The following is a 22,819-nucleotide window of genomic DNA, read 5'->3' on the forward strand; positions in this document are numbered from 1 at the left end:
CAAAGGTCTGGCCTTAAAATATTCCTCAATTTCATTTGACTATTTTATGAAGCAGTTTTCATAATAGAGGAACGATATTTCATATATTTGCTGTGTCATATTCACTGGTAGATTTTGGTTTGATATACCAGTTCTGCCAGTCACCAGTTCCGTGGCTAAGCTTCACAGTTTTTGTGTCTAGAATGGAGATAATAGTAGAACTTACTTTTTAGGGTTGTGAGGATTAAGGCAAATCTTCCATGTAACACATTTAACATAGTGCCTGGTACAGAATAAATACTCATTAAAGTTTGTTATTATAAGGAATTATATGTGTGTATGTTCCTCCCGCATTTTAGAGATGAATGGTTTATCTTTTGGCCTTGTTCTTCAGATTTTCTTAGCAGGAGCCACATGTCTGGGTGCTGTATTAAAATTTTAATAAGAAAGCCACTAATTGTTTTGTAGTTTTTTCTAAACAGAAAATGGCTAGAGAGCCCATCTGTAGCACTTACTCTAATAGCTTGCATTTAGGGCTCTCATTTACCTTTGTATTCTGTAGCAGAAGTATGTTTCAAGAGCTAAATCATTAAGAGCTAAAGTATCTGTGGTTAGGTTGTTGATGGCTTCAGAGCGCTTGAGGGAAGAATTCAACCAGTCCCTGAATTGCACATGTAAACACTCATGCCTTGAAAACTGCCAGGCTTCTTGAGAATTATATATCACATTTCTAGTGAGGCAGTTTCTCATAGTTTACCTGCATATTTATTGGAACTTGTTCAACAGTCCATGTGTAGCTTGTCTGTTCTATAGTGGAATCAGCAAGTAATAACTGCAGGCAAAATAATTAGAGCCTAGTCAAATGAGGTCGAAGTGGTTGAAATAAATTGGTGATAACTGTTTAGAACCACCAGTCAGAAGTATATCCTTTAGCATTTTTTTTTTTGCAGTGCAAGACTGCTGGCAACAAATCTCTCAGCTTTCCTGTATCTGAAAAGAACCAGAGGAAAAAATACATAAATATACGGCTGTTTTCAAGAACAGTAATATGAATGATGGACTTCTAATCAGGAACAAATAGCAAGATGGTAGACAGGCAAAAAGGTTTTAATTTTTATAAAGATATTTTAGAGGGGTGCCTGGGTGGCAGAGTTGGTTGAGCATCCCACTCTTGGTTTCAGCTCAGGGCTGTGAGATTGCAGGGTCGTGAGATCCAGCCACGTGTCGGGCTTCGCCTGCGAGCGTAGAGTCCACTTAAGACTCTCTCAACTTCTCCCTCTGCCACCCCCCGCCAACGCAATCTCTCTTTCTTCTTATCTCTCTCTCAAATAAATATTTTTTAAAAAGAAATTTTAGAATTACTGATTTTTCTTTTCTTTTTTAAAAGACTTATTTATTTATTTGAGAGAGAGAAAGACCACAGTGGGGAGGGACAGAGGGAGAGGGAGTCCCAAACAGACTCACAGACTCACACTGATGCAGAGAGCGCAATGCTGCGTCTCCACTAGGGGCTCAATCTCAGGACCCTGAGATCACTACCTGAGCTGAAACCAAGAGTCAGATGCTCAACCGACTCTGCCACCCAGATGCCCCTCAATATTCCTTTTCTAATTGCTATGTAAATAACTAAGAGTAAAGCAAATACTGTTTAAGGTTTTAACTAAAGAAAAGCATGAATTGGAGATTAAAGAACATAGATTTATAAAAATAGACGTGGATTAGGTAACAGTTTACGTATGTATTGGGTTTCTTAACTGCTTTGAAACTTTGATTTCAAACTGAATACTTAAGTCCTCATAAGTAGTTGGTTTCACATGACAGTGGATTAAACATTTTATATTTGCTTTCTCTATAATTTTTATGCCTTTATTTTACTTAGATTCCATGATATTGTGATTAATGAAATATTTTTTAAATTTATAGCTGTTTAAAATAGAATTAATGCCAGTTTCAAAGGGAGAATGATTTTTGTTGTTGTTGTTTTTATTTATTTACTTAAAGAGAGAAGAGTAAGAGGGAGGGAGGGAGAGAGAGAGTACAGAAGGAGAGGGAGAAGCAGACTCCCTGCTGAGCAGAGAGCCGGTGTGGTGCGGGGCTGTGGTGCGGGGCTCGATCCCAGGACCCTGAGATCATGACTTGAGCTGAAGGCAGATGCTTAACTGACTGAGCCACCCAGGTACCCTGGGAGAATGATTTTATTATGTATTTTCTTCCTAGTTGTGTACATAGTAAACATACTTGTTTACTGAGCTTTGTTACAGTTAAACTTACAGCATAAACAGTTTTTAAAATGTGGTCACAGGGCCATCATAATTGCAGTTTTTGATGACTGTATCATATTTTGTACTTATCCACTCCTCTTGTTAAACAGGTAATTTCTTTCTTTCTAAAGTCTGTTATAGATAATACTATTGTTATTGTTGTACAGATAGGATATAATTTCTTTTTGATTTTGTCTTGGATAAATTCCCAAGATTTATGCTTATTGTATTCTATTCTAGTTATTTATTTTTTAAAGTAGGCTCCACACCCAACATGGGGCTTGAACTCATGACCCTGAGGTCAAAAGTTGCATGCTCCACTGACTGAGCCAGCCAGGCACCCCCTATTATGTTTTAATTTAATTATATGTTTTATTTTATTTTAATTAATTAATTTTAATTAATTTAATTAATGGTAACTTATTTTACATATAATTTTACTTTACAAATACTTGTATAGTGTTAGTTTTGTGTGCCTGAAAGGTGAAGTAACTGGTACAGAGTCCCATAGATAATAAGTAGCTGAGCAGGCTAGCTCCAGAGATTGTGCCCCTTATAACTTTGCTGTGATATCTCTTTTGATACATCTTGCCAGTTAGCTCTCAGGTTACACTTATTTTCAGTCAGTTTAACCACAACTTACCAGTATTGGATGATACATTAAAAAAATAAAATTAACCAGTTTAATAGATATAAAATGATATACTTCTATTCTGTAAAAGTATTTGATAAAGAAGATTAATTTAAAAATATAAAGCTGTAAGTTAAATTTTTGTTCATAAAAAAACTTTTCTTGTTTTTACCATTATAAACTTAAAAATAAAAGGGAAATTGACTAAGACTCTTGCTAAAGGAAATGGTATCTTGGAAATTCCTAGAATGAGTCCTCTGTCTTTAGGGACTGATGACACTGTTAATTAACTTTGCTTCCAAGTATTTTGTTGTAGATACTTAATTGTACAAAAATACCACAGTTTGAGAAGAGTTTTCTATTTGTCAATGGTAATTTTTAAAAATTATCTACTTAAGCTAAATGTTTTAAATTCTAAGTGCACTACCTGTTCATAGTTGAAAATTAAAAACCATGCAGGAGGGTGTAAATTAAACAGTAAAATACTCCCTTTCCCCTAGTACCCTAGTCTCAATTCACTAGACACATGAGGGGGTGCAGGATGAGAGGCCCCAAAATGTATCATTTGACATAAAGATTATTTTGAGTTAAAAGTAATAAAAATCCAGCAGATGCAAGAAAAGCTCTCTGCCTCCCCCATAACTGCCTAACTTTACATTGGAAAGGGGAGCCTGCAACGGGGGAAGAGTACTATTATCAGAGACTTCCCGTTACCTAAGGAACTCGTCTGCATAATAGGACAACCTTGTTTTTCGAAACCCCTCATTTCACCTTCCTGCTAATGAGCTCTCTCCCCTTCGTATCCTCAGGCCCTGTCCCTCTCCTTAGCTCATATAAGCGTCATGTTGCCTCTTTGTCTTTGGAATTTCATGTCTATGTGGATTCTCCATACTTAACGCCTATTAAATTTGATTTTCTCTTGTTAATCTGTCTCATGTCAGTTTGATTCTAAGTCCAACTAGAAGGACCATAGGGCAGAGGAAGTTCTTCCTCCCTGACACATGTCACAGGATTCCTCTATCCCATCTGCCATTTATTTTCCAGGTGTAGGTACTATTAACTATTTGTAAGATTTTTTTTTGTATAAAAGTCTAACTTCTCTTTTCTTTCTTTCTTTCTTTCTTTCTTTCTTTCTTTCTTTCTTTCTTTCTTTCTTTCTTTCTTTCTTGTGGTGGAGCTGTGAATTTTTTGGAATTGTGAATATTCTTTTGAAATATGGAGCCCAACTAAATGAACTTCATTTGGCATACTGCCTGAAGTATGAGAAGTTTTCAGTATTTCGCTACTTTTTGAAGAAAGGTTGTCCACTGGCACCGTGGAACCATATTTCTGAATTTATAAGTCATGCGATTAAAGCACAGACAAAATATAAGGAATGGCTGCCATCTCTCCTGCTTGCTGGATTTGACCCACTGAATCTGCTATGCAGCTCATGGTAAGAAATCCTACCATAGTGAAACTTTTCCTTTTTGAGTGAATATACTACCTTCAATTTCCCCCAATTTCTTAAGATTCCCATGTTGGGAGAAGGGCTTGTGTGTGTGTGTGTGTGTGTGTGTGTGTGTTTGCACATGATGGCTAGGTTGGGGTGACGGAGTTGGGGGCTGCTAATAGTGAGCTTGAATGTAAGAGTCCTAATAAAAGGTAAGAGGTGACTGGAAGGGAGTAGGGGAGGATGGATTTTTGGAGAGGGCTATTTTTTCTACTTAGGCCATCTCTCATGCTCTTAAAAATGCCTGTGACAAAATGGTTGTAGCTGCTTTGGAGATGTCTTTTTTTTTTTTAAAGATTTTATTTATTTATTTGACAGAGAGAGACACAGCGAGAGAGGGAACACAAGCAGGGGGAGTGGGAGAGGGAGAAGCAGGCTTCCGGCGGAGCAGGGAGCCCGATGCGGGGCTCTATCCCAGGACCCAGGGATCATGACCTGAGCTGAAGGCGGACGCTTAACCGACTGAGCCACCCAGGCGCCCCTGCTTTGGAGATTTCTGTTGTCCCTTAGTCTACTAGAGTCAATACTCTTGTCCTATAGCATCTTGTTTATTTGAACTTGGTCTCCCTTAATAAATACTAATTTCTAAAGTAGCTGATGATATATGAAAGTTGAGTCAGGATTTTTCTTGGGCAAGAAGAGGACATTGTTTCTGCCAGCCTCCAACTTCTGCAAAAGTTTTAAGTGTCTAGATAGAACTGAGAAGGTAATTGTAGCAATGAAAGAACTCTGTTGGCCTGATAAGTCAAATGAGAAAATAGAATGAAAGTCTCCAGGAAAATGGAGGACCAAGGGTATTATATAAAATTTCAATGAAACATCTAGATGGCTTCATTTTTGTGCTTCAAAAACTAGCATTCACTAAAATAATGTTTAGTCAAATACTAGATTTTGCATTTCAGCAGAAAAGTGCTTTAAAGATACCTTGTTATTTGAGTTTTTTGTTAGAAAAGAGATTCTCTTTGGGGTTCGTGCAGGCACCGTTAGTGTTCCCTACTTGTATGTTTAGTTTGCACTTCTGGGGACTCCCATCTTTCCCTTGGTGGCTTCTCTATCTGCATATGATGAACAGGTCTGTATTTGGCAGGATCCCAGTATCCCACTTTTTTATTACATCTGAAAATATATAGAATTCAGGAATTTTTACTAAGTAGAGGTTTTATGCTTAGGGCTGTCATCCCTTTTGATACTAAGTGTTTCAGATATGTGGTTTGTAAGGAAAAACTGCTTTCTGGTAGGTTGTTTGAGGAACATAGAAGTAAAAACAAAGTTGAGATACACGTTCTGATTCCCATTTTACTTTTTTGTTTCTAGCTTTACAACAGGTTGAGTACCTAATTGTATTTACTCCTTTCCCCACTAGCTAATATCCAGTCGTTTGTCAGATACTCATTGTTGTAATTCTCTCTATATCTTTTCAGTAAAATTTCATAGAAATCCATTGTGTTTTTTAGATAATTGAATGAAATATAAAGATTATTGACAATTCATTGAGGATCACTGATCTTTTTTTTTTTTTTAAAGATTTTATTTATTTGACAGAGAGAGACACAGCGAGAGAGGGAACACAAGCAGGGGGAGTGGGAGAGGGAGAAGCAGGCTCCCCGCTGAGTAAGGAGCCCGATGCGGGGCTCGATCCCAGGACCCTGGGACCATGACCTGAGCCGAAGGCAGATGCTTAACGACTGAGCCACCCAGGTGCCCCGAGGATCACTGATCTTTAAAAGTTATTTGTATGTGCTTATTTGTCTTACACTCCCTGTACATGTGCATGTGTGTGTGCGCACGCACACACACACACACCACTGAGATAGAAACACTTGCTAAGGAATGCTCTATCTAGCTATTAACAAAGTTATTTAAGTACACTTAACTATTAGCTTAGTGAATTGTATGGTTGTGTTGGGCTCCTGACAGCTAGCAGCAGTGGCCTCTCACCATTCTAGGATTCACTTTCCAACTGCTGCTATAAATCCAGGCCAGCATGTGGGGTAGCTGTGGACAGCCCTGACAGTGTGTCCGCAGCTTGGTGCTTGTCCTCACGGCACCCCCGCTCTTCTCAGCAGTACTCTTTGTGTTCCTCCACTGAGGATACTAACTCGACTCTATTACTTGTCCATTACTTTTGGCCTTCACACTCCCTTCTAGTTTCTGGTTTATTTTTTCTTTAACCAACACTAAGTAAGCACTATTTTAAATTTGTTACTGTATTAACTCATTTAATATAGAATACAGTAGATACTGTTATCTGTATTTTACAGAGAAGGAAATTGAGGCCCAGAGTGTTTAACATACTTGCTCAAGCTCACACAGCTAGTTAGTGCTAGAGCTTAGGTTTGAACCTAGGCTGTCCTATGTAGTGTGGCTCAAGTCTGTCTTTCTAACCACTGTCCTCTGCTGCTTTAGTCCTGTGTGTCCACATGGATCCTGTAGTTACATCACTTAATTTCAGCTACCTTAATCCCTTGCAAACCTGGGGGGGGATATATGCCAACTTTTCCTGCTCCTTCCTATTCCTAAATTAAGAAGAACCTATAAGGGAAAAAAATTAAACATTGCCCCCTTTCCTTGCCTCCTCAGCCAACCACCTAGACTGCTGGAAGGAGAGGGAATTATTTAGCTTTATTCTCCCAGAAGGCTTTGTAAAATATGCTCTTCCATTCCCCAGTCCTGATACAGGACCCTCCCTCTCCCCATGTGAATAGTCTGTTTAAGAATTTGTGTGTTATATGGAATACCCAGGTGACTTAGTCAGTTTAGCTCCTGACTCTTGATTTTGGCTCAGGTCATGATCTCAGGGTCATGAGATTGAGCCCCGTGTCGGACTCTGGGGGCTCCAGGTTGGGCGTGGAGCCTGCTTAAGATTCTCTCTCTCTCCCCCTCCCTCTGCCATCTGCTTCCCCCCGCCCCAGGGTGGTGCTCTCTCTCTCTAAAAGAAAAAAAAAAAAAGAATGTGTGTGTTACATTTATTGTCATATTTCTGTGTGCTGTATTCATTGGGTGTGTTAGGACAGAAAAGAGTTGAGAACCAGTAAGCTACAAATTATTTTGAAGTAAATTGTAAAACTTTCAACTGTCTGAACTGAGAATGCCACTTGCATATATATTTTACTCCAAAGGAGTAACTTTAGTCACTTTATATTCATTAGAAAAATACAATGGAAAATTTCACTTTAGCAATGAAAGTGCTTAACATCGTCAAATTTTTGTTCACTGATCTTGTATTGAATGGATAAAGCTAGTGTTTATGCTGAATATGATAAATGTTTTGCTTTCTTTGATCAAATTTACATTCAAAGAGCTGTTACAAGAAAAATTCTCCCATAAAAATTCCAGTATGTTGTTAAAGTGGATTTTGGTTGTATCTTATTTATATCACACGTAAGTCTGTTGCTTAATCTTTGTCATGTAAATTATAAATGTCTTTCCTAGTATTGCTTGCCTTAAACAGTCTTAAAAAATGTATCTGGCTGGGGGCGCCTGGGTGGCTCAGTTGGTTAAGCGACTGCCTTCGGCTCAGGTCATGATCCTGGAGTCCCTGGATCGAGTCCCGCATCGGGATCCCTGCTCGGCAGGGAGCCTGCTTCTCCCTCTGACCCTCCCCCCTCTCATGTGCTCTCTCTCTCTCTCTCTCATTCTCTCTGTCTCAAATAAATAAATAAAAATCTTTAAAAAAAAAAAAATGTATCTGGCTGAATAATTGCCTGTCACAATATAATCTACAGAGTTGAAATACTTTTTCAACTTTAAATGCAAGATTAGGTACACCACCCCCCTGCCCCTGCCCAAATGTAATAGGTGAATAGTAGAAAGTAAATGTCATCTCTGCATTTAGTTGATTAACTGTCACTTGTTTATGATTGTACAACTGCTTTGTACAATGTAATGGTCAATGTAGTACAGTAACAATACATTTTTAGTGGCATTATCAGCATTGGTAGAATACACTCACCATTATATTAACTAAAGCTGTATAAACAGATTTATTTCTCGTGTGTGTTTAGATAACTGCATAAAAATGACTTTGTGTTTGGTCACACTGAAACTTAAAGCACACTTAAGCAGAAAAATGAAACCATTAAAAAAGAAATAAGGAGTTAGAATTAAGTAACCTTTGGTACAGGGTACTAGAAAGTCAAGGGGATTGTTTGCTTTTGAGTATATTTTATCATTTTATTTATTCTCAGTATTTCCTGATAGGTTGTGATTTCACTGAGAGCTTCCCAAGAAGTAGAATGTTTTCCTAAAGCATTTGTACTACACTTTAAGTTCTTTCTTATATATGCTTGCATATTAGAGAATTAAGAATTTGGGAAATCGGGGCGCCTGGGTGGCTCAGTTGTTAAGCGTCTGCCTTCAGCTCAGGTCATGATCCTAGGGTCCTGGGATCGAGCCCCGCATAGGGCTCCCTGCTCCGCGGGAAGCCTGCTTCTCCCTCTCCCACTCCCCCTGCTTGTGTTCCCTCTCTCGCTGTCTCTCTCTCTGTCAAATAAATAAATCTTTAAAAAAAAAAGAATTTGGGAAATAATTTTCATACTCTCTAATCAGTCATTTCAAGGATACTTTGACCCTGAATTACAAGAATTAAGTTATCTTTGAGATGACATGTTGAGAGTATTACTCAATTTCTTTCCTTTCCTTCTATTTTTTCCCCTTCTTTAGTCCTTGCCCAGTAATGTCTTCAAAAAAGCAACCTTGGAAAGAATTTCTGAAGTAATTACCAGAAGCCCTAATCATTTTACTTTTCTTCAAACAATGTGATAGAGTAGGGGAGTATCTAGTTGAGTACAAGATAGGTAATCCTGTTAGAATTTGGAGTTGCCTTTAAGCTGTGACTAAATTTCATGTGTATAATGTTTTAAGCCCTATCAAAAATGCAATACTGAAAATTTCAGACCAGTTCTAGTAATAGCAAATATTTATGTAACATTTTTGTCTTAAAAGTATGTTTACTATATTGTTTCGTATTATTTTCACCAATAGTCCCCTGAAATAGGCAGGTTAAGTATTATTCTCATTTTAGAGACCATAATCTAGGGCTTAAAGAATTTAGGCAACATGTTTGTAAGTAGTAGAGGTGGTATTAGAAACCAGAACTTTTCTTAGACTAATGCTCTGTTCAATAGGATTCAAGTGCTTATAAAATTTGGGGGAAGTCTCCTCTGGCTGGATTGGTAGGAAAAATTTGATATTATTTTGAAAAAACAGAGGAAGAACTGTTTGTCTTGAACACCTTTCAGTCCTTAAAGACAAAACTTATTTTGGTACATCTTTTAGAAGTGAATCTATAGTGGGGAAGGTTCCTAGAGGGGAACAATTGTACGTGCCTGAGAGTTGGACAGAAAAAGGCCATCTCTCCCATATATATTCAGTTTAGAGTTAACTTTGGGTGTTTGGGCTTTATCCTTTCAGGGCTGTTAAATTGTGAGTCTGTGAGGGTGACCAGTCTAGGGTCAGCAAGATGGTTCGGGTAGGAGGAGGTAATGGCAAATCCACTGATGACGCTGGTACTGTCTCTCTTTTTCTTACCACTGCTGCTGAGGAATGGGAAGGAAAGTTCCTGTCCTCTACAAGTGTAGAGATTCTCTGGTCATCTACTGGACAACTATACACATAGTCGATTCATTTTCTTATAGGAACCTGTAGATGATTATTCGTATCCACTGAACTTGCCTCCAGTCACACGATTATTTCTATGCCGCAGTTTTCGCTCTTCCTTCTATACTGCGATGTTGTAAGAATAGTTGTGTGGTGTTTGTTTTCAGGATGAACCCTTTTGTGTCTAATGGTATGTTAACATCTTGCCAATATAGGATTGACTCAGTCAGTGATGACATCCTAATCTTCACTTTGGAGTTTACCAATTGGAGAAGGCTTCCTCCAACTGTTGAAAAGATGCTCTCTACTCGTGCCTCAAACTCCTCTTGGGCTCTGCAGCAACATATTGGTAAGAAAGTACAATTTTAAACATGTTTCACTACTTTTTCTTCTCTTCCTCCTCTAGCTATGTTATAATTTTAAGTGACCTGAGTCATTGGAGAACATATATTAAATTGGGCATCATTTGCATTTTCTTTATGTGGGGAAAGGATGGGGCTGTGGTAATGGTGGTGGGGGATCATAGTAATTTCCTTCAGCAAAAATCATATCTGATTTGGTAAGTTTAGCTTAAAGGACATATAACAAAAAACAGGTATTTACTGATACTTTTATTTAATGGTATCCTTTTATTTCTAGTAAGGATTATGTAAACAAAAGTGAGTCCTAAAAATGTTGTTAGCGAATATTTAGTTTGTGATCAGAAAAATGCTAAACCTAATTTTCCTCTTAGGAGTGTGTGTGGATTTGTGTTCTCTCTTTAATAATTTATCATCTCTAAAAGGAAGTATGACCATCCCTTATTTATACCTGTTCTTACTGAATGCATGCCAATGTGTTGGTATAACTATCAAGATGAGCTTGGTGAAAATTCTGTGAATTGATTGATACTTTAAATGACTGTTTTAAAACAAATTCTCAACTTCCTCTCACTTATTAAAAATTTTTAAGCTAGTTAAAAAAAAGCATACAGTAGAAGATTTTACACAAGGAAACTAGTTTAAACTAAACATAATATATTGCAAAGTATTCCTATTTCCTTATTCAGATTTATTTTACTTTAACTATATTTTCTTAAACAGATTATATGTCTTAAGTTAGGAAAATTATTTCTTCACTGCTATTTTGCACGAAATGTAGCTCTTCATAAAACACGTTGAGTAGGTTTTTAACAAGTGAACTTATGCATATGTAGAAATGTGTCTTGTAATTTCTTGGAAAATTACATTTAAGTAAATTTTCTCAATCAAAAACAGACATTCAGGAAAATACACTCTTGAACTGAGGTGTATTCAAACTCTTAAGAAAATTTTCTATTGAAGAAAAAAAGTAATGTTTGGAGTCTGAGTCTTTTCATACAGAATTTATTTAATGATACTGTTGGAAAACTCACTTGCATTTAATTCTTAATGTTGAGAATTGCATCTTCTTTTACTAATTATGTATCTGAAGCAGCAGAGAACAAGTATCTATTCAAAATAGAATATGGGACAATGGATTTGGGAACAAAAGTCAAATGAGGGAGCATATGCCAAATGGGAAAATTATTGCAGGTATCAATTAGTAAAGATATGTGAGAGTTTACTCTGAAGACTTTAACATATGGCAGCTTTGTCCAGATGAAGGTAAAAATTGTGCTTGAGTACATTACCCTGCAGTAGACTAAATCCATCAAGGGCTTCTTGTTTAATTAGTCACTAGGTAGAGCTTGTTTAGGGTAATAATCATTATCTCTTAAGAGGATTTTATTTCGGCTGAAGATTTGCAAAAGTCCTTCTCAGAGGTACTAATGTAGCTAATGCTTTTCTGGCCAACTTCTTGGTTCCATTTTTATATATCCAATTGCCTTTTGTACATCTCTACTTGGTATCCCACATTTTGACATATCCAAAAAAAAAAAATTTTTTTTTTTTGACATATCCAAAATTTGAACTTGTCATTTTTCCTACTAGTCCTCCTGTTCCTTCTGTATCCTGGTTTGAGAAGTGGAATGGTTTGGGAGCTACTGACCCAGAGTTGTGAGTTATTCTTGGCAGCTCTTTGTTACTTGTTTCATCAACAGCAGTTGTGCTCACCAGGAATGATTTTGCCCCTGATATTTGGTAATGTCTGCCAACATTTATTGGTTGTCACAACTGATAAGGGGGCTCTTGTCATCTAGGGGGTAGAGGTGAGGGATGCTGCTAAACATCCTACAATGTGCAGGGCAGCCCTCCATGACAAAGAATTATCTGGCCTCAAATGTCAGTAGTGCTGAGTTTGAGAAACTCATCTACATTGTCTCTTGGGTTGTCCAATTTTAGGAAGGCTTTTTAATTCCTATCATGGAAAGCCTTTTTAACCCTGTTCTTATTGCACACTACTTAGGAAAAGCTTGCATTCTTCCTCCTAGTTATATTGGTCTCTCAAGGTATACTTTTATTGGTGCCTCTTCTGCAGGTAATGGGAGCCATTTAATGTCAGATTTTAGTAAGGCTGAGGAAAAGATATGCCCATCTACTCAGTTGTCTGAATTTCCAGTAGGATTATGCTTTTCTTCCTTTCTGTAGTTCAAGGCTCTCTCTCAATATACTCAGCTTCCCTTTTTTCTTTCAGTTTTCAGGACACTACATTTCTTTCTTTCTTTTTTTTTTTTTAAAGTAGGCTCCAGGCCCAGAATGGAGCCCAACTAGGGGCTTGAACTCATGACTCTGAGATCAAGACCTGAGCTGAGATCAAGAGTTGGACAGTGAGCCACCCAGGCACCCTGACACTCCATTTCTGTATATAGGTTATCTTTATTTGGGTCTTGAGCTGCAGGATTTCTGGTGAGCAGAAGCATGGCCAATGTTTTTAACACCAATGGGAGTGAACCCAGAAAAACAACTCTTGACTACTCAAATGTATGACAGTCTTACTTTTACCCACCTTTTCCAGTAACTTGTGATGGTAGTAGAAACTACATTGTCAATATATTTCTTTAAATTTTTTGGAAAAGATGCTTCTTGCAGCTCTACAACTATTAGTGAGCCCCCACATAATTTCAGCTCCATAGCTCATTAGGTATACTAGAATCTATCTTAAGGAAAGAATTTTCTCCATTTTTTTTTTTTTTTTTAGGCCCTTTTCAGGTCTTGGAGATGCCATGTACTTGGTCAAAACTCTCCTTTCCTTACCTTTTTCCTCCATAAAGAAATAGCAACTTGCTCTGGTAGTTTATAAATTAAAAAGACAACTAGTTCCCTTGCTGCTCATCTTCTAATCATTAAGTCAGATTTGTCTTCAAGAAGTTTTTTTTTGTTTTGTTTTGTTTTGTTTTGCATTAGAAAGGAGATGTGTACCAGGTAAAATTTACTGCCTGTTCACAGCTTTTTTTTTTTTTAAGATTTTTAGTTTTTTTTTTATTTTTAAAGTTCACAGCTTTAATGACAATTTTTTAAATCATGTGCCTTATAGATATACCTCTTAGAAACATCATTTTAACGATATAGTAGTAGACTTCTTAATCAAAAAATTTGCCAATCGCTGGCCAGCTGTCCAAGATAAAGTCTAAGTAATTAAATTCTTAGGGATGAAAGCACTTGGCTTAGTTCATCCCCCCTGTAATGATCAAATATGTACAATTCTATCCAGAGTATTATATGAATCTGGATTCTACAAAGGTTCTAAAAGGGCCCCAGGAAACTCTCTTGATCTATTCATTTCAGTGTTCTTCTGCTTTGTTCTAAAAAGGATTTAAAGTAGTTTGTACATGTAGATTATCACAAAACAGTAAAGCAGAAGTTAAAAGTGAAAGCAAAAGAAAAATGAAAAGTAATGTTAGGGATGGATATAAAATGGAGTCAGGGAGAGCATATAGCATGGTGATCTGAAACTTGTCTGTGGATAGGCTATAAGTTTGGCTCTGACTAAGCTCTCTAGTCACTGACACTAGGTTACAGAGTTCATAATATAAAACAAACTTATTGCTCAGAAGTACTGATATTCTTGGATGTCATAATGGACAGTTTTCTAGACAATATCTTGACAGCCATGGTTTCTTGGGACTTTATTTTACCAGTCTTCATTGTGGGCTCTTGCTATCATACCAAACTATAATTAAATAAAAGTAGTTCTTAAGGGATCAGTACATTGTCATCCAGGTATTAAGGTATCTGTTGCTCTGACTTGACCAGGGCTGGATTTGTAATATCTGGAGGGGTGGATGACCTATATGTACTTCAGCAGTTCTCTCTGAATATTGTATCTTTCAACTCAATTTCTTTAAAAAATTTTTTTTTTTAATTTAAGTTTGTTTGTTTATTTATTTATTTATTTATTTATTTATTTTCATAATCTGTCCACCCCACATGGGGCTGGGACTCATCACCCCAAGATCAAGAGTCACAGGCTCTTCCAACTGAGCCAGGCAGGCACCTCTCAACTCAGTAATAGTAATAATAGTAGTAGTTAGCAGTGAATCTAAAATTATACTACCTTAGAAGTATCAGAGTACAGCTATTTTGTGTTGCATGCAGGTTGAGTTGAGAACATATTTTTAAGAGATAGTCGAGCTTCAAAGTAGAAGCGAAACAAAAATGGAAAATAAAGGTTGATTTGTGATAGGTTAAGTGTTCTATTTGTGAAACCCAAAGAATATTATGAGGACTCCTTGCTAAATATGGTGGGCTGAGCAAGTATCCACAACCAGAGTTTCCTTTGAAACTTTGAACAGTACTTGTGGTTTGCAGCAATGTTCCTTCCTTGTGTACTCTTCATGATAAAGCTCTGCCTGCAGTAAGTACACCAAACTGACTACATGTAGCACCTTATTTTAAGAGAGTGTTATATTTGCATTTAAAAAATTGAGGAATAACTACCAGAAACAGAATTTAAATTTAGCAATAGCTATAATCCTTTCTGGTAATATTTTTTTCCCCAGCTTTATTGAAATATAATTGACATATAACATGGTGTAAGTTTGAAGTATACCTTTCTGGTAATAATTAACTGGCATTCCGGTTGTCTACTCAAGCCATTTCTAGTTTAAGGTAATAAAATGTATCCAGTTTTAAAAGAACATTTTTCTGTTATCTATAGCAAGAGCATGTATCTTGTGCAAAAGGTGAATCTCATTTCTTGAAGATACATCTTTCAAGATATATCTTTTTTTTTTAAGTTTGTTTATTTATTTATTTACTTTGAGTAATCTCTACACCAATGTGGGGCTTGAACTCCTGACCCCGAGATCAAGAATGCCCTGCTTTACTGAGCCAGCCAGATGCCCCGTGCGATGTATCTTTTACATCATTAAGTTACTTGTTAAAAAGATGGGAGGGTGGCACAACCTTATTTCAGGCTAATGGAGAGTTTTAATTCCTCTGCTACTTTGACACTCATGGTAGTGATATGATTCAGTTTTTGCATGGACATCAGGCCAAGTAAAATGGTTAAAGATTTGAGCTCTGGAATTAAATAGACACACCTTCACTACTTTCTAGCTATAGAGAAGTTACTTATATCTCTGAGCCTTGGTTTCTTCAATAGAACCTACCTCACATAATTTTTACAATGGATTTTGTCATTCCTCTTCCTTGGAACACAGGAAGACTGAATTTTCCAGCCTCCATTATCATGTGAATGGTGTAAGTGGTCAAAGGTCATTGGGTGTGCGCTCTCTGTGCTCTCACTTCTCTTACTGAGGAAATGTGAACGCATGTTTGAGATGGTGGTGACCCAAGGTGGAAGTAAGCTGAAACACTTAGTTGTCATTTCAGGCACCTGCCCTGGAGAATCACCTGGACCGAGGAGGATTTTGCATGAGGAAGAAATAAACCTTTGTTGTGTTAAGATACTGGTTTTTAGTATTTATATGTTATCACAGTACAACATAGCCTGTAACCCAGTTAAGCCATAACTAAATCCTGCCCCAGAGTCCATGTCCAAGGAAAGGTCAGTAAAAGCTACAGATAATGTAGTAGTGTACTTGGTAATGAGTATTTATACAAATGCTGTGTGGTGGAATAGTTCAACTAAAACCCACCTGCTTCTGATTTTAAATACTGACTTGCAAAACCCCAACTTGCAGTTTTCAGATAAAACATTCAGTAAATTAAAAGGTTTCTAAATTTGATAGGGATCAGGAAAATACGTGGAGTAAAGAGTTGTGCTTTTAAAACTACAGGAAAAATGGTGTATTGTGTCTAGTTACAGGGACCATGCCCACAGAATAAAGCTCAGTATTTGGTGAGACTCAGAAGCCACTGTCCACAGTGGTTTTTAACCCTAGAGGTATTTCCTCTGGTTTGAGGCATTATCACTAAGAACCCCAACAGTAATTGCCTTTCATCTTGAAAAATTAAACATGTGATCTTCTATATATAGAGTAGGAAACTTGACCTCCAAGATTCCAGCCATATTGTTGGCCTTTATCACTCCAGCAGAATCATGCCTTAAATGTACTACAGACTGCCCTTATTGTTAGATTTAAGAGCCAGACTTAGTTTTAGTTTTTTTTAGTGAGAAATTTATAGTTAACTTAAAATTTTAACAAGATTCCATCTGCCCATTTATAATTTTAGCTTCACACAGCCTCTTACTAATCCAAGTGTAGCTTCACATAGCATTTCTTACTAATCCACGTGGGGGTGTGTGTGTGTGTGTGTGTGTGTGTGTGTGTGTGGTGGGGAAATTCTTACTAAACTAGGTACTAATAGATTGTAGCCATAGTTGTGGGGACATTTTGTCATTAAAACTGTTCTGATGTTGTCAGTAATCTGTTGGTAAGCTAAGAGAGGAGAAAATGTTGCCTTAGAGCAGTTAAAACAGAATTTTTAAAAGTATTCCAGGTATCAGGTCACCAATATTATTTGAAAGACCATCTTACTCCTCCTAGATGTGTACTGCATTGGATATGTGTGCAGGTGGACCCTAGGGACAGCTATATACCAGTTAAAACAAAAAATTATTTTCTAGACCCAAAATATCTATTTTAAGGTGGAAAGGCAATTAGAATAGAAGCTTTAACTCCTGATAGCTTGTTCATTTGAGAATTTTTAATCATTCAGTCTATAATTTTAGTTAGTTACAAATATGGACCACAGGCAGAAGTCTTCAGTGAGGAGAAGCTGTCACATAAGTATTTCTATAGGTGGACATTTACAAATCTCGCTGTTTATATCCACTAATTCCTTAGTGAGTGGATTCTTTAATTACATGTCAACTTTGTGTTAGACACTGACAGAATTTATGAATGAAGAAATAAAGCGAGCATAGTTCTTCAGTGCAGTGGCTAAAGGGAATGAAGCAGGATCATGGCAGAGGCTTGACGTGTTTTATAGATTAAGGGGTCTCAGTTTGTAAAAACAACAACATTAAAGATTTGGATAGATAAAAGTGATTATTTATGTAATAAGGTTTCAGATAAGCCAGAAGGTGATGGGATTAGCCTTAAATAGGCCCATTTCTTTGAGAAGAAGGTGGTGTGGTTCAAGATAAGTTTATAGTTGGAGAACTAGGCCTTCAGAGAGAGAGGGCCCTGAAGGCCTCCTGTTTCACTTTGAAGTAGGAAGGAAATGATGCTGAGGAGACTGAAGTGACAGTGGGGTGGGAATGGGATGGTTGAGAATGGTTGTTGTGGGAAATGAATGGGGGGCCAGAGAAGGAGGTCCCGTGCAACCCTACAGACCTGATAGACGTTGTAAGTGGTACTGGCTCATATGGTTATGGGATCATTTTTTCCTAGCATCGCTTCACTTTCTCTGTCTTGAGGTGCAGGAGAGTGGTTAGATTGATCCTGGGGATTGTCAGAGCAGATAGAGAAGAATTGAGGATGATAAAATAACATAAGTGATGGGCCTTCTGGAATCTAGTCTGAATAGGAAAGGACATGAGAAAGGATAGATCAGCAGCAGGAGGAGTTGGGGGACCTGAGGTCTCCATGATATTAAAGATTGGGTATATTGGCAGTAAGGGAGAGCAGAGTCTGGAAGGATAGGCGGTAGTGTATGCTGGAATTTAAAGACAAAAAGCCATGGATCTGGAATTGGTGCAGAACCATGAGAATGCTACATTTGCCTCCTAGACTTTGTGGTAGGTGTGACAGGGGTGGAAAAATGAGAAAATTCTATGTGAGAAATTGGTCAAGGAAGTTAATTTCCCTGGAAGGATCAGGCTTCTCTGAGGACAGAGGTGGAGAGAGTTTTCTTTACAGTGTTCTAGATGGAGGTGAGTTTGTTTATGGTAGAATGGGGGTTCCTGAGAACTTTATGGAAAAGTTTTAGAGGCAGTTAAAATTTGCTTTATAATACTGAGTCTCATTTTTTCCTCTTGTCTCAGATTACTGTGTTATAATACCCTAAACAGGGTAGGGTAATGAAGAATATCCATTCTAGGAGAATATCCATTTTCTAGGAGATTCTGAGACCATGATTCATTCTTTCTTTGATGATTTTGGTAATTTGCAAATATTCCAGGCTCCAGAGAGGCATTCTAAAGGTGGGAAAGAGGAAGATGAAATTGCTTATCAATGATTAAGTTCTCTTTCATTTTGTCTTTTCTCTACTAGTGATGTAGTTGTAAGAATTGAGTTTTCGTCCCTGCCCCCGACCCCCCCCCCCCAACTGAACACATATGGCCCAATGCTTTGTACTTACGAATCCGTATGGGTTAGAAAAATGTTTTTTGGAAAATCTGTGTAAGAATGACTACTGATGGAGCAGCTTACTTTTCTGTAGATGTTAGGAAATGGAGATAACATCATTCATGAAATGAGTTTATTACACCATTAATAGGCTAACACAGCAAAGAAGTTGAACCGGAACAGCACAAAGTAATACCGTGGTGGATAACTTCCTAAAAACATGACTTTTGAAATATATTAGAGTCTTTATAGTACTTTATATTGTGATAGGAGTGACCACAATAATTGTTTATACATATAGAGGTTTGCTCATTCTCCTATGACCACAATATTTAAGAGTCCTCAAACTTAAAGATGGATTATATACATTTTTTTTTTTTTGCTAAAATACCACTGTTCTAATTTTTCTTAATCTTCTTTTTCTTGGAGATAAATAGTTATTAGTAGTGTGAAACCTAGTGTATATTTTCTAAAAATTCTGTTGATTTAAGGTAAAGATGACATTTTGACTGAGTGAGAAAGAAACCACTTTCTGAAAGAAAGCTTTGCTTGGGGAGATGATTCTGAAAACAGATACTGGGAAATACTTCTATTGTTAAGTGATTTTCTTGCCAAAAACAATGTGTGTTACTTAGAAAACCTCTCATATTGACACATTTAAAATACTTGGAAACCGTTTCCCTGGGTTTTGAATGCATTTAATAAACACGTAGAGAAGCCAAACTTTTTTTTTATTATGTTAATGTTAGTCACCATACATTACATCATTAGTTTTTGATGTAGTGTTCCATGATTCATTGTTTGCGTATAACACCCAGTGTTCCATGCAATACGTGCCCTCCTTAATACCCATCACTGGGCTAACCCATCCCCCCACCCCCCTCCCCTCTAAAACCCTCAGTTTGTTTCTCAGAGTCCATAGTCTCTCATGGTTTGTCTCCCCCTCTGATTCCCCCCCTTCATTTTTCCCTTTCTACTATTTTTTTTTTTTAAACATATAATGTATTATTTGTTTCAGAGGTATGTGATTCATCAGTCTTACACAATTCACAACGCTCACGATAGCACATACCCTCCCCAACATCCATCACCCAGCTGCCCCATCCCTCCCACCCCCCACCACTCCAGCAACCCTCAGTTTGATTCCTGAGATTAAGAGTCTCTTATGGTTTGTCTCCCTCTCTGGTTTCATCTTGTTTCATTTTTTCCTCCCTTCCCCTATGATCCTGTCTTGTTTCTCAAATTCCTCATATCAGTGAGATCATAGGATAATTGTCTTTCTCTGATTGACTTATTTCGCTTAGCATAATACCCTCTAGTTCCATCCACGTTGTTGCAAATGGCAAGATTTCAGGTGGTTTTTTTGATGGCTGCATAATATTCCATTGTATATATATACCATATCTTCTTTATCCATTCATCTGTTGATGGACATCTTGGCTTTTTCCATAGATTGGCTATTGAGAACATTGCTGTTATAAACGTTGGGTGCATGTACCCCTTGGGATCACTACATTTGTATCTTTGGGGTAAATACCCAGTAGTGCAATTGCTGGGTCGTAGGGTAGCTCTGTTTTCAACTTTTTGAGGAACCTCCATGCTCTTTTCCAGAGTGGCTGCACCAGCTTGCATTCCCTACAACAGTGTAGGAGGGGGTTCCACTTTCTCCGCATCCTCGCCAACATCTGTCGTTTCCTGACTTGTTAATTTTAGCCATTCTGACTGGTGTGAAGTGGTATCTTATTGAGGTTTTGAATTGTATTTCCCTGATGCCAAGTGATGTTGTACTTGTATGTGTCCTTGTGTACTTGTTGTACATGTACTTTCATGTGTCCTTTGGCCATTTGGATGTGTTTGCGGAAATGTCTGTTCATGTCTTCTGCTTATTTCTTGATTGGATTATTTGTTCTTTGTGTTTTGAGTTTGATAAGTTCTTTATAGATTTTGGATACTAGCCCTTTATCTGATGTCATTTGCAAATATCTTCTCCCATTCTGTCAGTTGTCTTTTGGTTTTGTTGACTGTTTTCTTTGCTGTGCAAAAGCTTTTTATCTTGATGAAGTCCCAATAGTTCATTTTTGCCCTTGCTTCCCTTGCCTTTGGCGATGTGTATAGGAAGAAGTTGCTGTGGCTGAGATGGAAGAGGTTGCTGCCTCTGTTCTCCTCAAGGGTTTTGATGGATTCCTGTCTCACATTTAGGTCTTTCATCCATTTTGAGTCTATTTTTGTGTGTGGTGCAAGGAAATGGTCCAGTTTCATTCTTCTGCATGTGGCTGTCCAATTTTCCCAACACCATTTGTTGAATAGACTGTCTTTTTTCCATTGGACATTCTTTCCTGCTTTGTCGAAGATTAGTTGACCATAGAGTTGAGGGTCCATTTCTGGGCTCTCTATTCTGTTCCATTGATCTATGTGTCTGTTTTTGTGCCAGTACCATACTGTCTTGATGATGACAGTTTTGTAATAGAGCTTGAAGTCCAGAATTGTGATGCCACCAGCTTTGCTTTTCTTTTTCAACATTCCTCTGGCTTTTAAGGGTCTTTTCTGGTTCCATACAAATTTTACGATTATTTGTTCCATTTCTTTGAAAAAAGTTGATGGTATTTTGATAGGGATTGCATTAAATGTGTAGATTGCTCTAGGTAGCATAGACATTTTCACAATATTTGTTCTTCCAGTCCATGAGTATGGAATGTTTTTCCATTTCTTTGTGTCTTCCTCAATTTCTTTCATGAGTATTCTATAGTTTTCTGAGTACAGATCCTTTGCCTCTTTGGTTAGATTTATTCCTAGGTATCTTACGGTTTTGGGTGCAATTGTAAATGGGATCAACTCCTTAAGAGAAGCCAAACTTTCTAATTAGCTTATAAACTGATAACAGAAAAAATAGAAATTTACTGGATAAATTTTGATAAAAACTAATGTATAATTGGTAGATGGGATCGGATAGTATCCTGATTAGTTCAGGTAAGCTACAGTGTATTCCTCCCATTTGGTCCCCATCCTTTTGTAAGATATTTTTTTAGCTACATCAGCCCTTGTAACCAAGTATCGAAATAAACTGGACCTAGAACCAAATCTTGGAATTGCCAAATCACTAAGGATTAAATTTATAAAGCTTAGTCAATCAGCTTGCTCTTGTAAAATATTATTAATATTTTTAGTAAAAGTAAAATAATAAACACTTTAAAAAAGTATATCTTATTTTAGCATATTCTTTTAATTTTATGTATTTTATAGTACAGATAATGTTAATTTAATAGTATATACATATTAAGTATCTACACATTGGGGTTATTTACTGAAAGACTTTTCCCTCATTGGGTGTGCAGTCAAAACATTTGGAGATCACTAGATTAGATGGTGTCTAGGATTTGTATGTTATTTTATAGTTTATAAAATGCTTTTGCAAATGTGTTCTAACTTGAACCTCATCAACAACCTTTCAATGCAGAGAGGTGTCATCATGTCCATTTTATAGATGGAGCATTATACCCATGTTACAGAGGAAAAACTCAAGGTCAAAGTATTTAAATGACTTGTCCAAGGTCATACAACTTGTTAATAGTGGCTTCTGAACTCCAGACAGGTCTTTTTACTGTATGGTGCTCTTTCCATTCATTTTATTTATTGCTGTTCACTGGTCATTCTCCATGTTTTGATTTCCTGCCCTAATCTGTCTGTTATTTATTTTTCAGAACCCTCAGGTAATTGCTTTTTGTATGTTGTCTAGAGTTTTTGGTTGTAATCAGTGAGAGACAGAGAGAGACAGAGAGAGACTGTACTAGTGAACTAAGAAAGACTGGGAACAAAGGATGGAAGCCAACCAGAAAGACAGTATATTAATGATGGAAATATAAATTGTCCTAGATGGCCCAGAAGTCAAATGAATACATTTGATGTGGAAAGCCATGCAGAAGAACCATAGAAATATAGTGCAGGCAGATAGATCATTTCAATATTGGCAGGAGGGCAGACTAGAGATGATTGGTTGTGGAAAATATAGATCGTGGGTATGTATGATGTACATGTAGTTCTGTGCTATAGTAAAGTTGGCATTAATAAGCATAATGAATTAAGAATTGTAGGATTTAGTTTATCATTTTTCATCTTAATAAAACTTCGTATAACATGTAGCCTTCTATTTTGATTGTTCTGTCGGTACACAACAACAAAAAGAACAAAATTGAAGAATTCTGTATAGGAATGAAAAGTTAAAGGTTGTTTGTCTGCTAATGGATCTATAGATAAACTAGGTT

The 22,819-nt window shown here is 37.1% G+C and overlaps 1 protein-coding gene across 12 annotated transcripts in view; it reads left to right on the forward strand.

Annotated features, from left to right (window-relative positions):
• LOC116636302 (ankyrin repeat and SOCS box protein 3) overlaps positions 1-22,819 on the forward strand; it is a 163,960-nt gene that overhangs the window by 135,631 nt on the left and 5,510 nt on the right. For all 12 annotated transcript variants that reach the window (XR_004300317.1, XM_032410994.1, XM_032410991.1 and 9 more), the window contains 2 exons: positions 4,049-4,306; positions 10,177-10,310. Coding sequence is in view for 11 of the 12 variants with exons in the window: in XM_032410994.1 (XP_032266885.1) it covers positions 4,049-4,306; positions 10,177-10,310 (392 nt within the window). In the remaining variant the exon portion in view is untranslated. The remainder of the gene's footprint in view (positions 1-4,048; positions 4,307-10,176; positions 10,311-22,819) is intronic.

Source organism: Phoca vitulina, unplaced genomic scaffold (assembly GCF_004348235.1).
Source record: "Phoca vitulina isolate PV1807 unplaced genomic scaffold, GSC_HSeal_1.0 scaffold12, whole genome shotgun sequence".
NCBI lineage: Eukaryota > Metazoa > Chordata > Mammalia > Carnivora > Phocidae > Phoca > Phoca vitulina.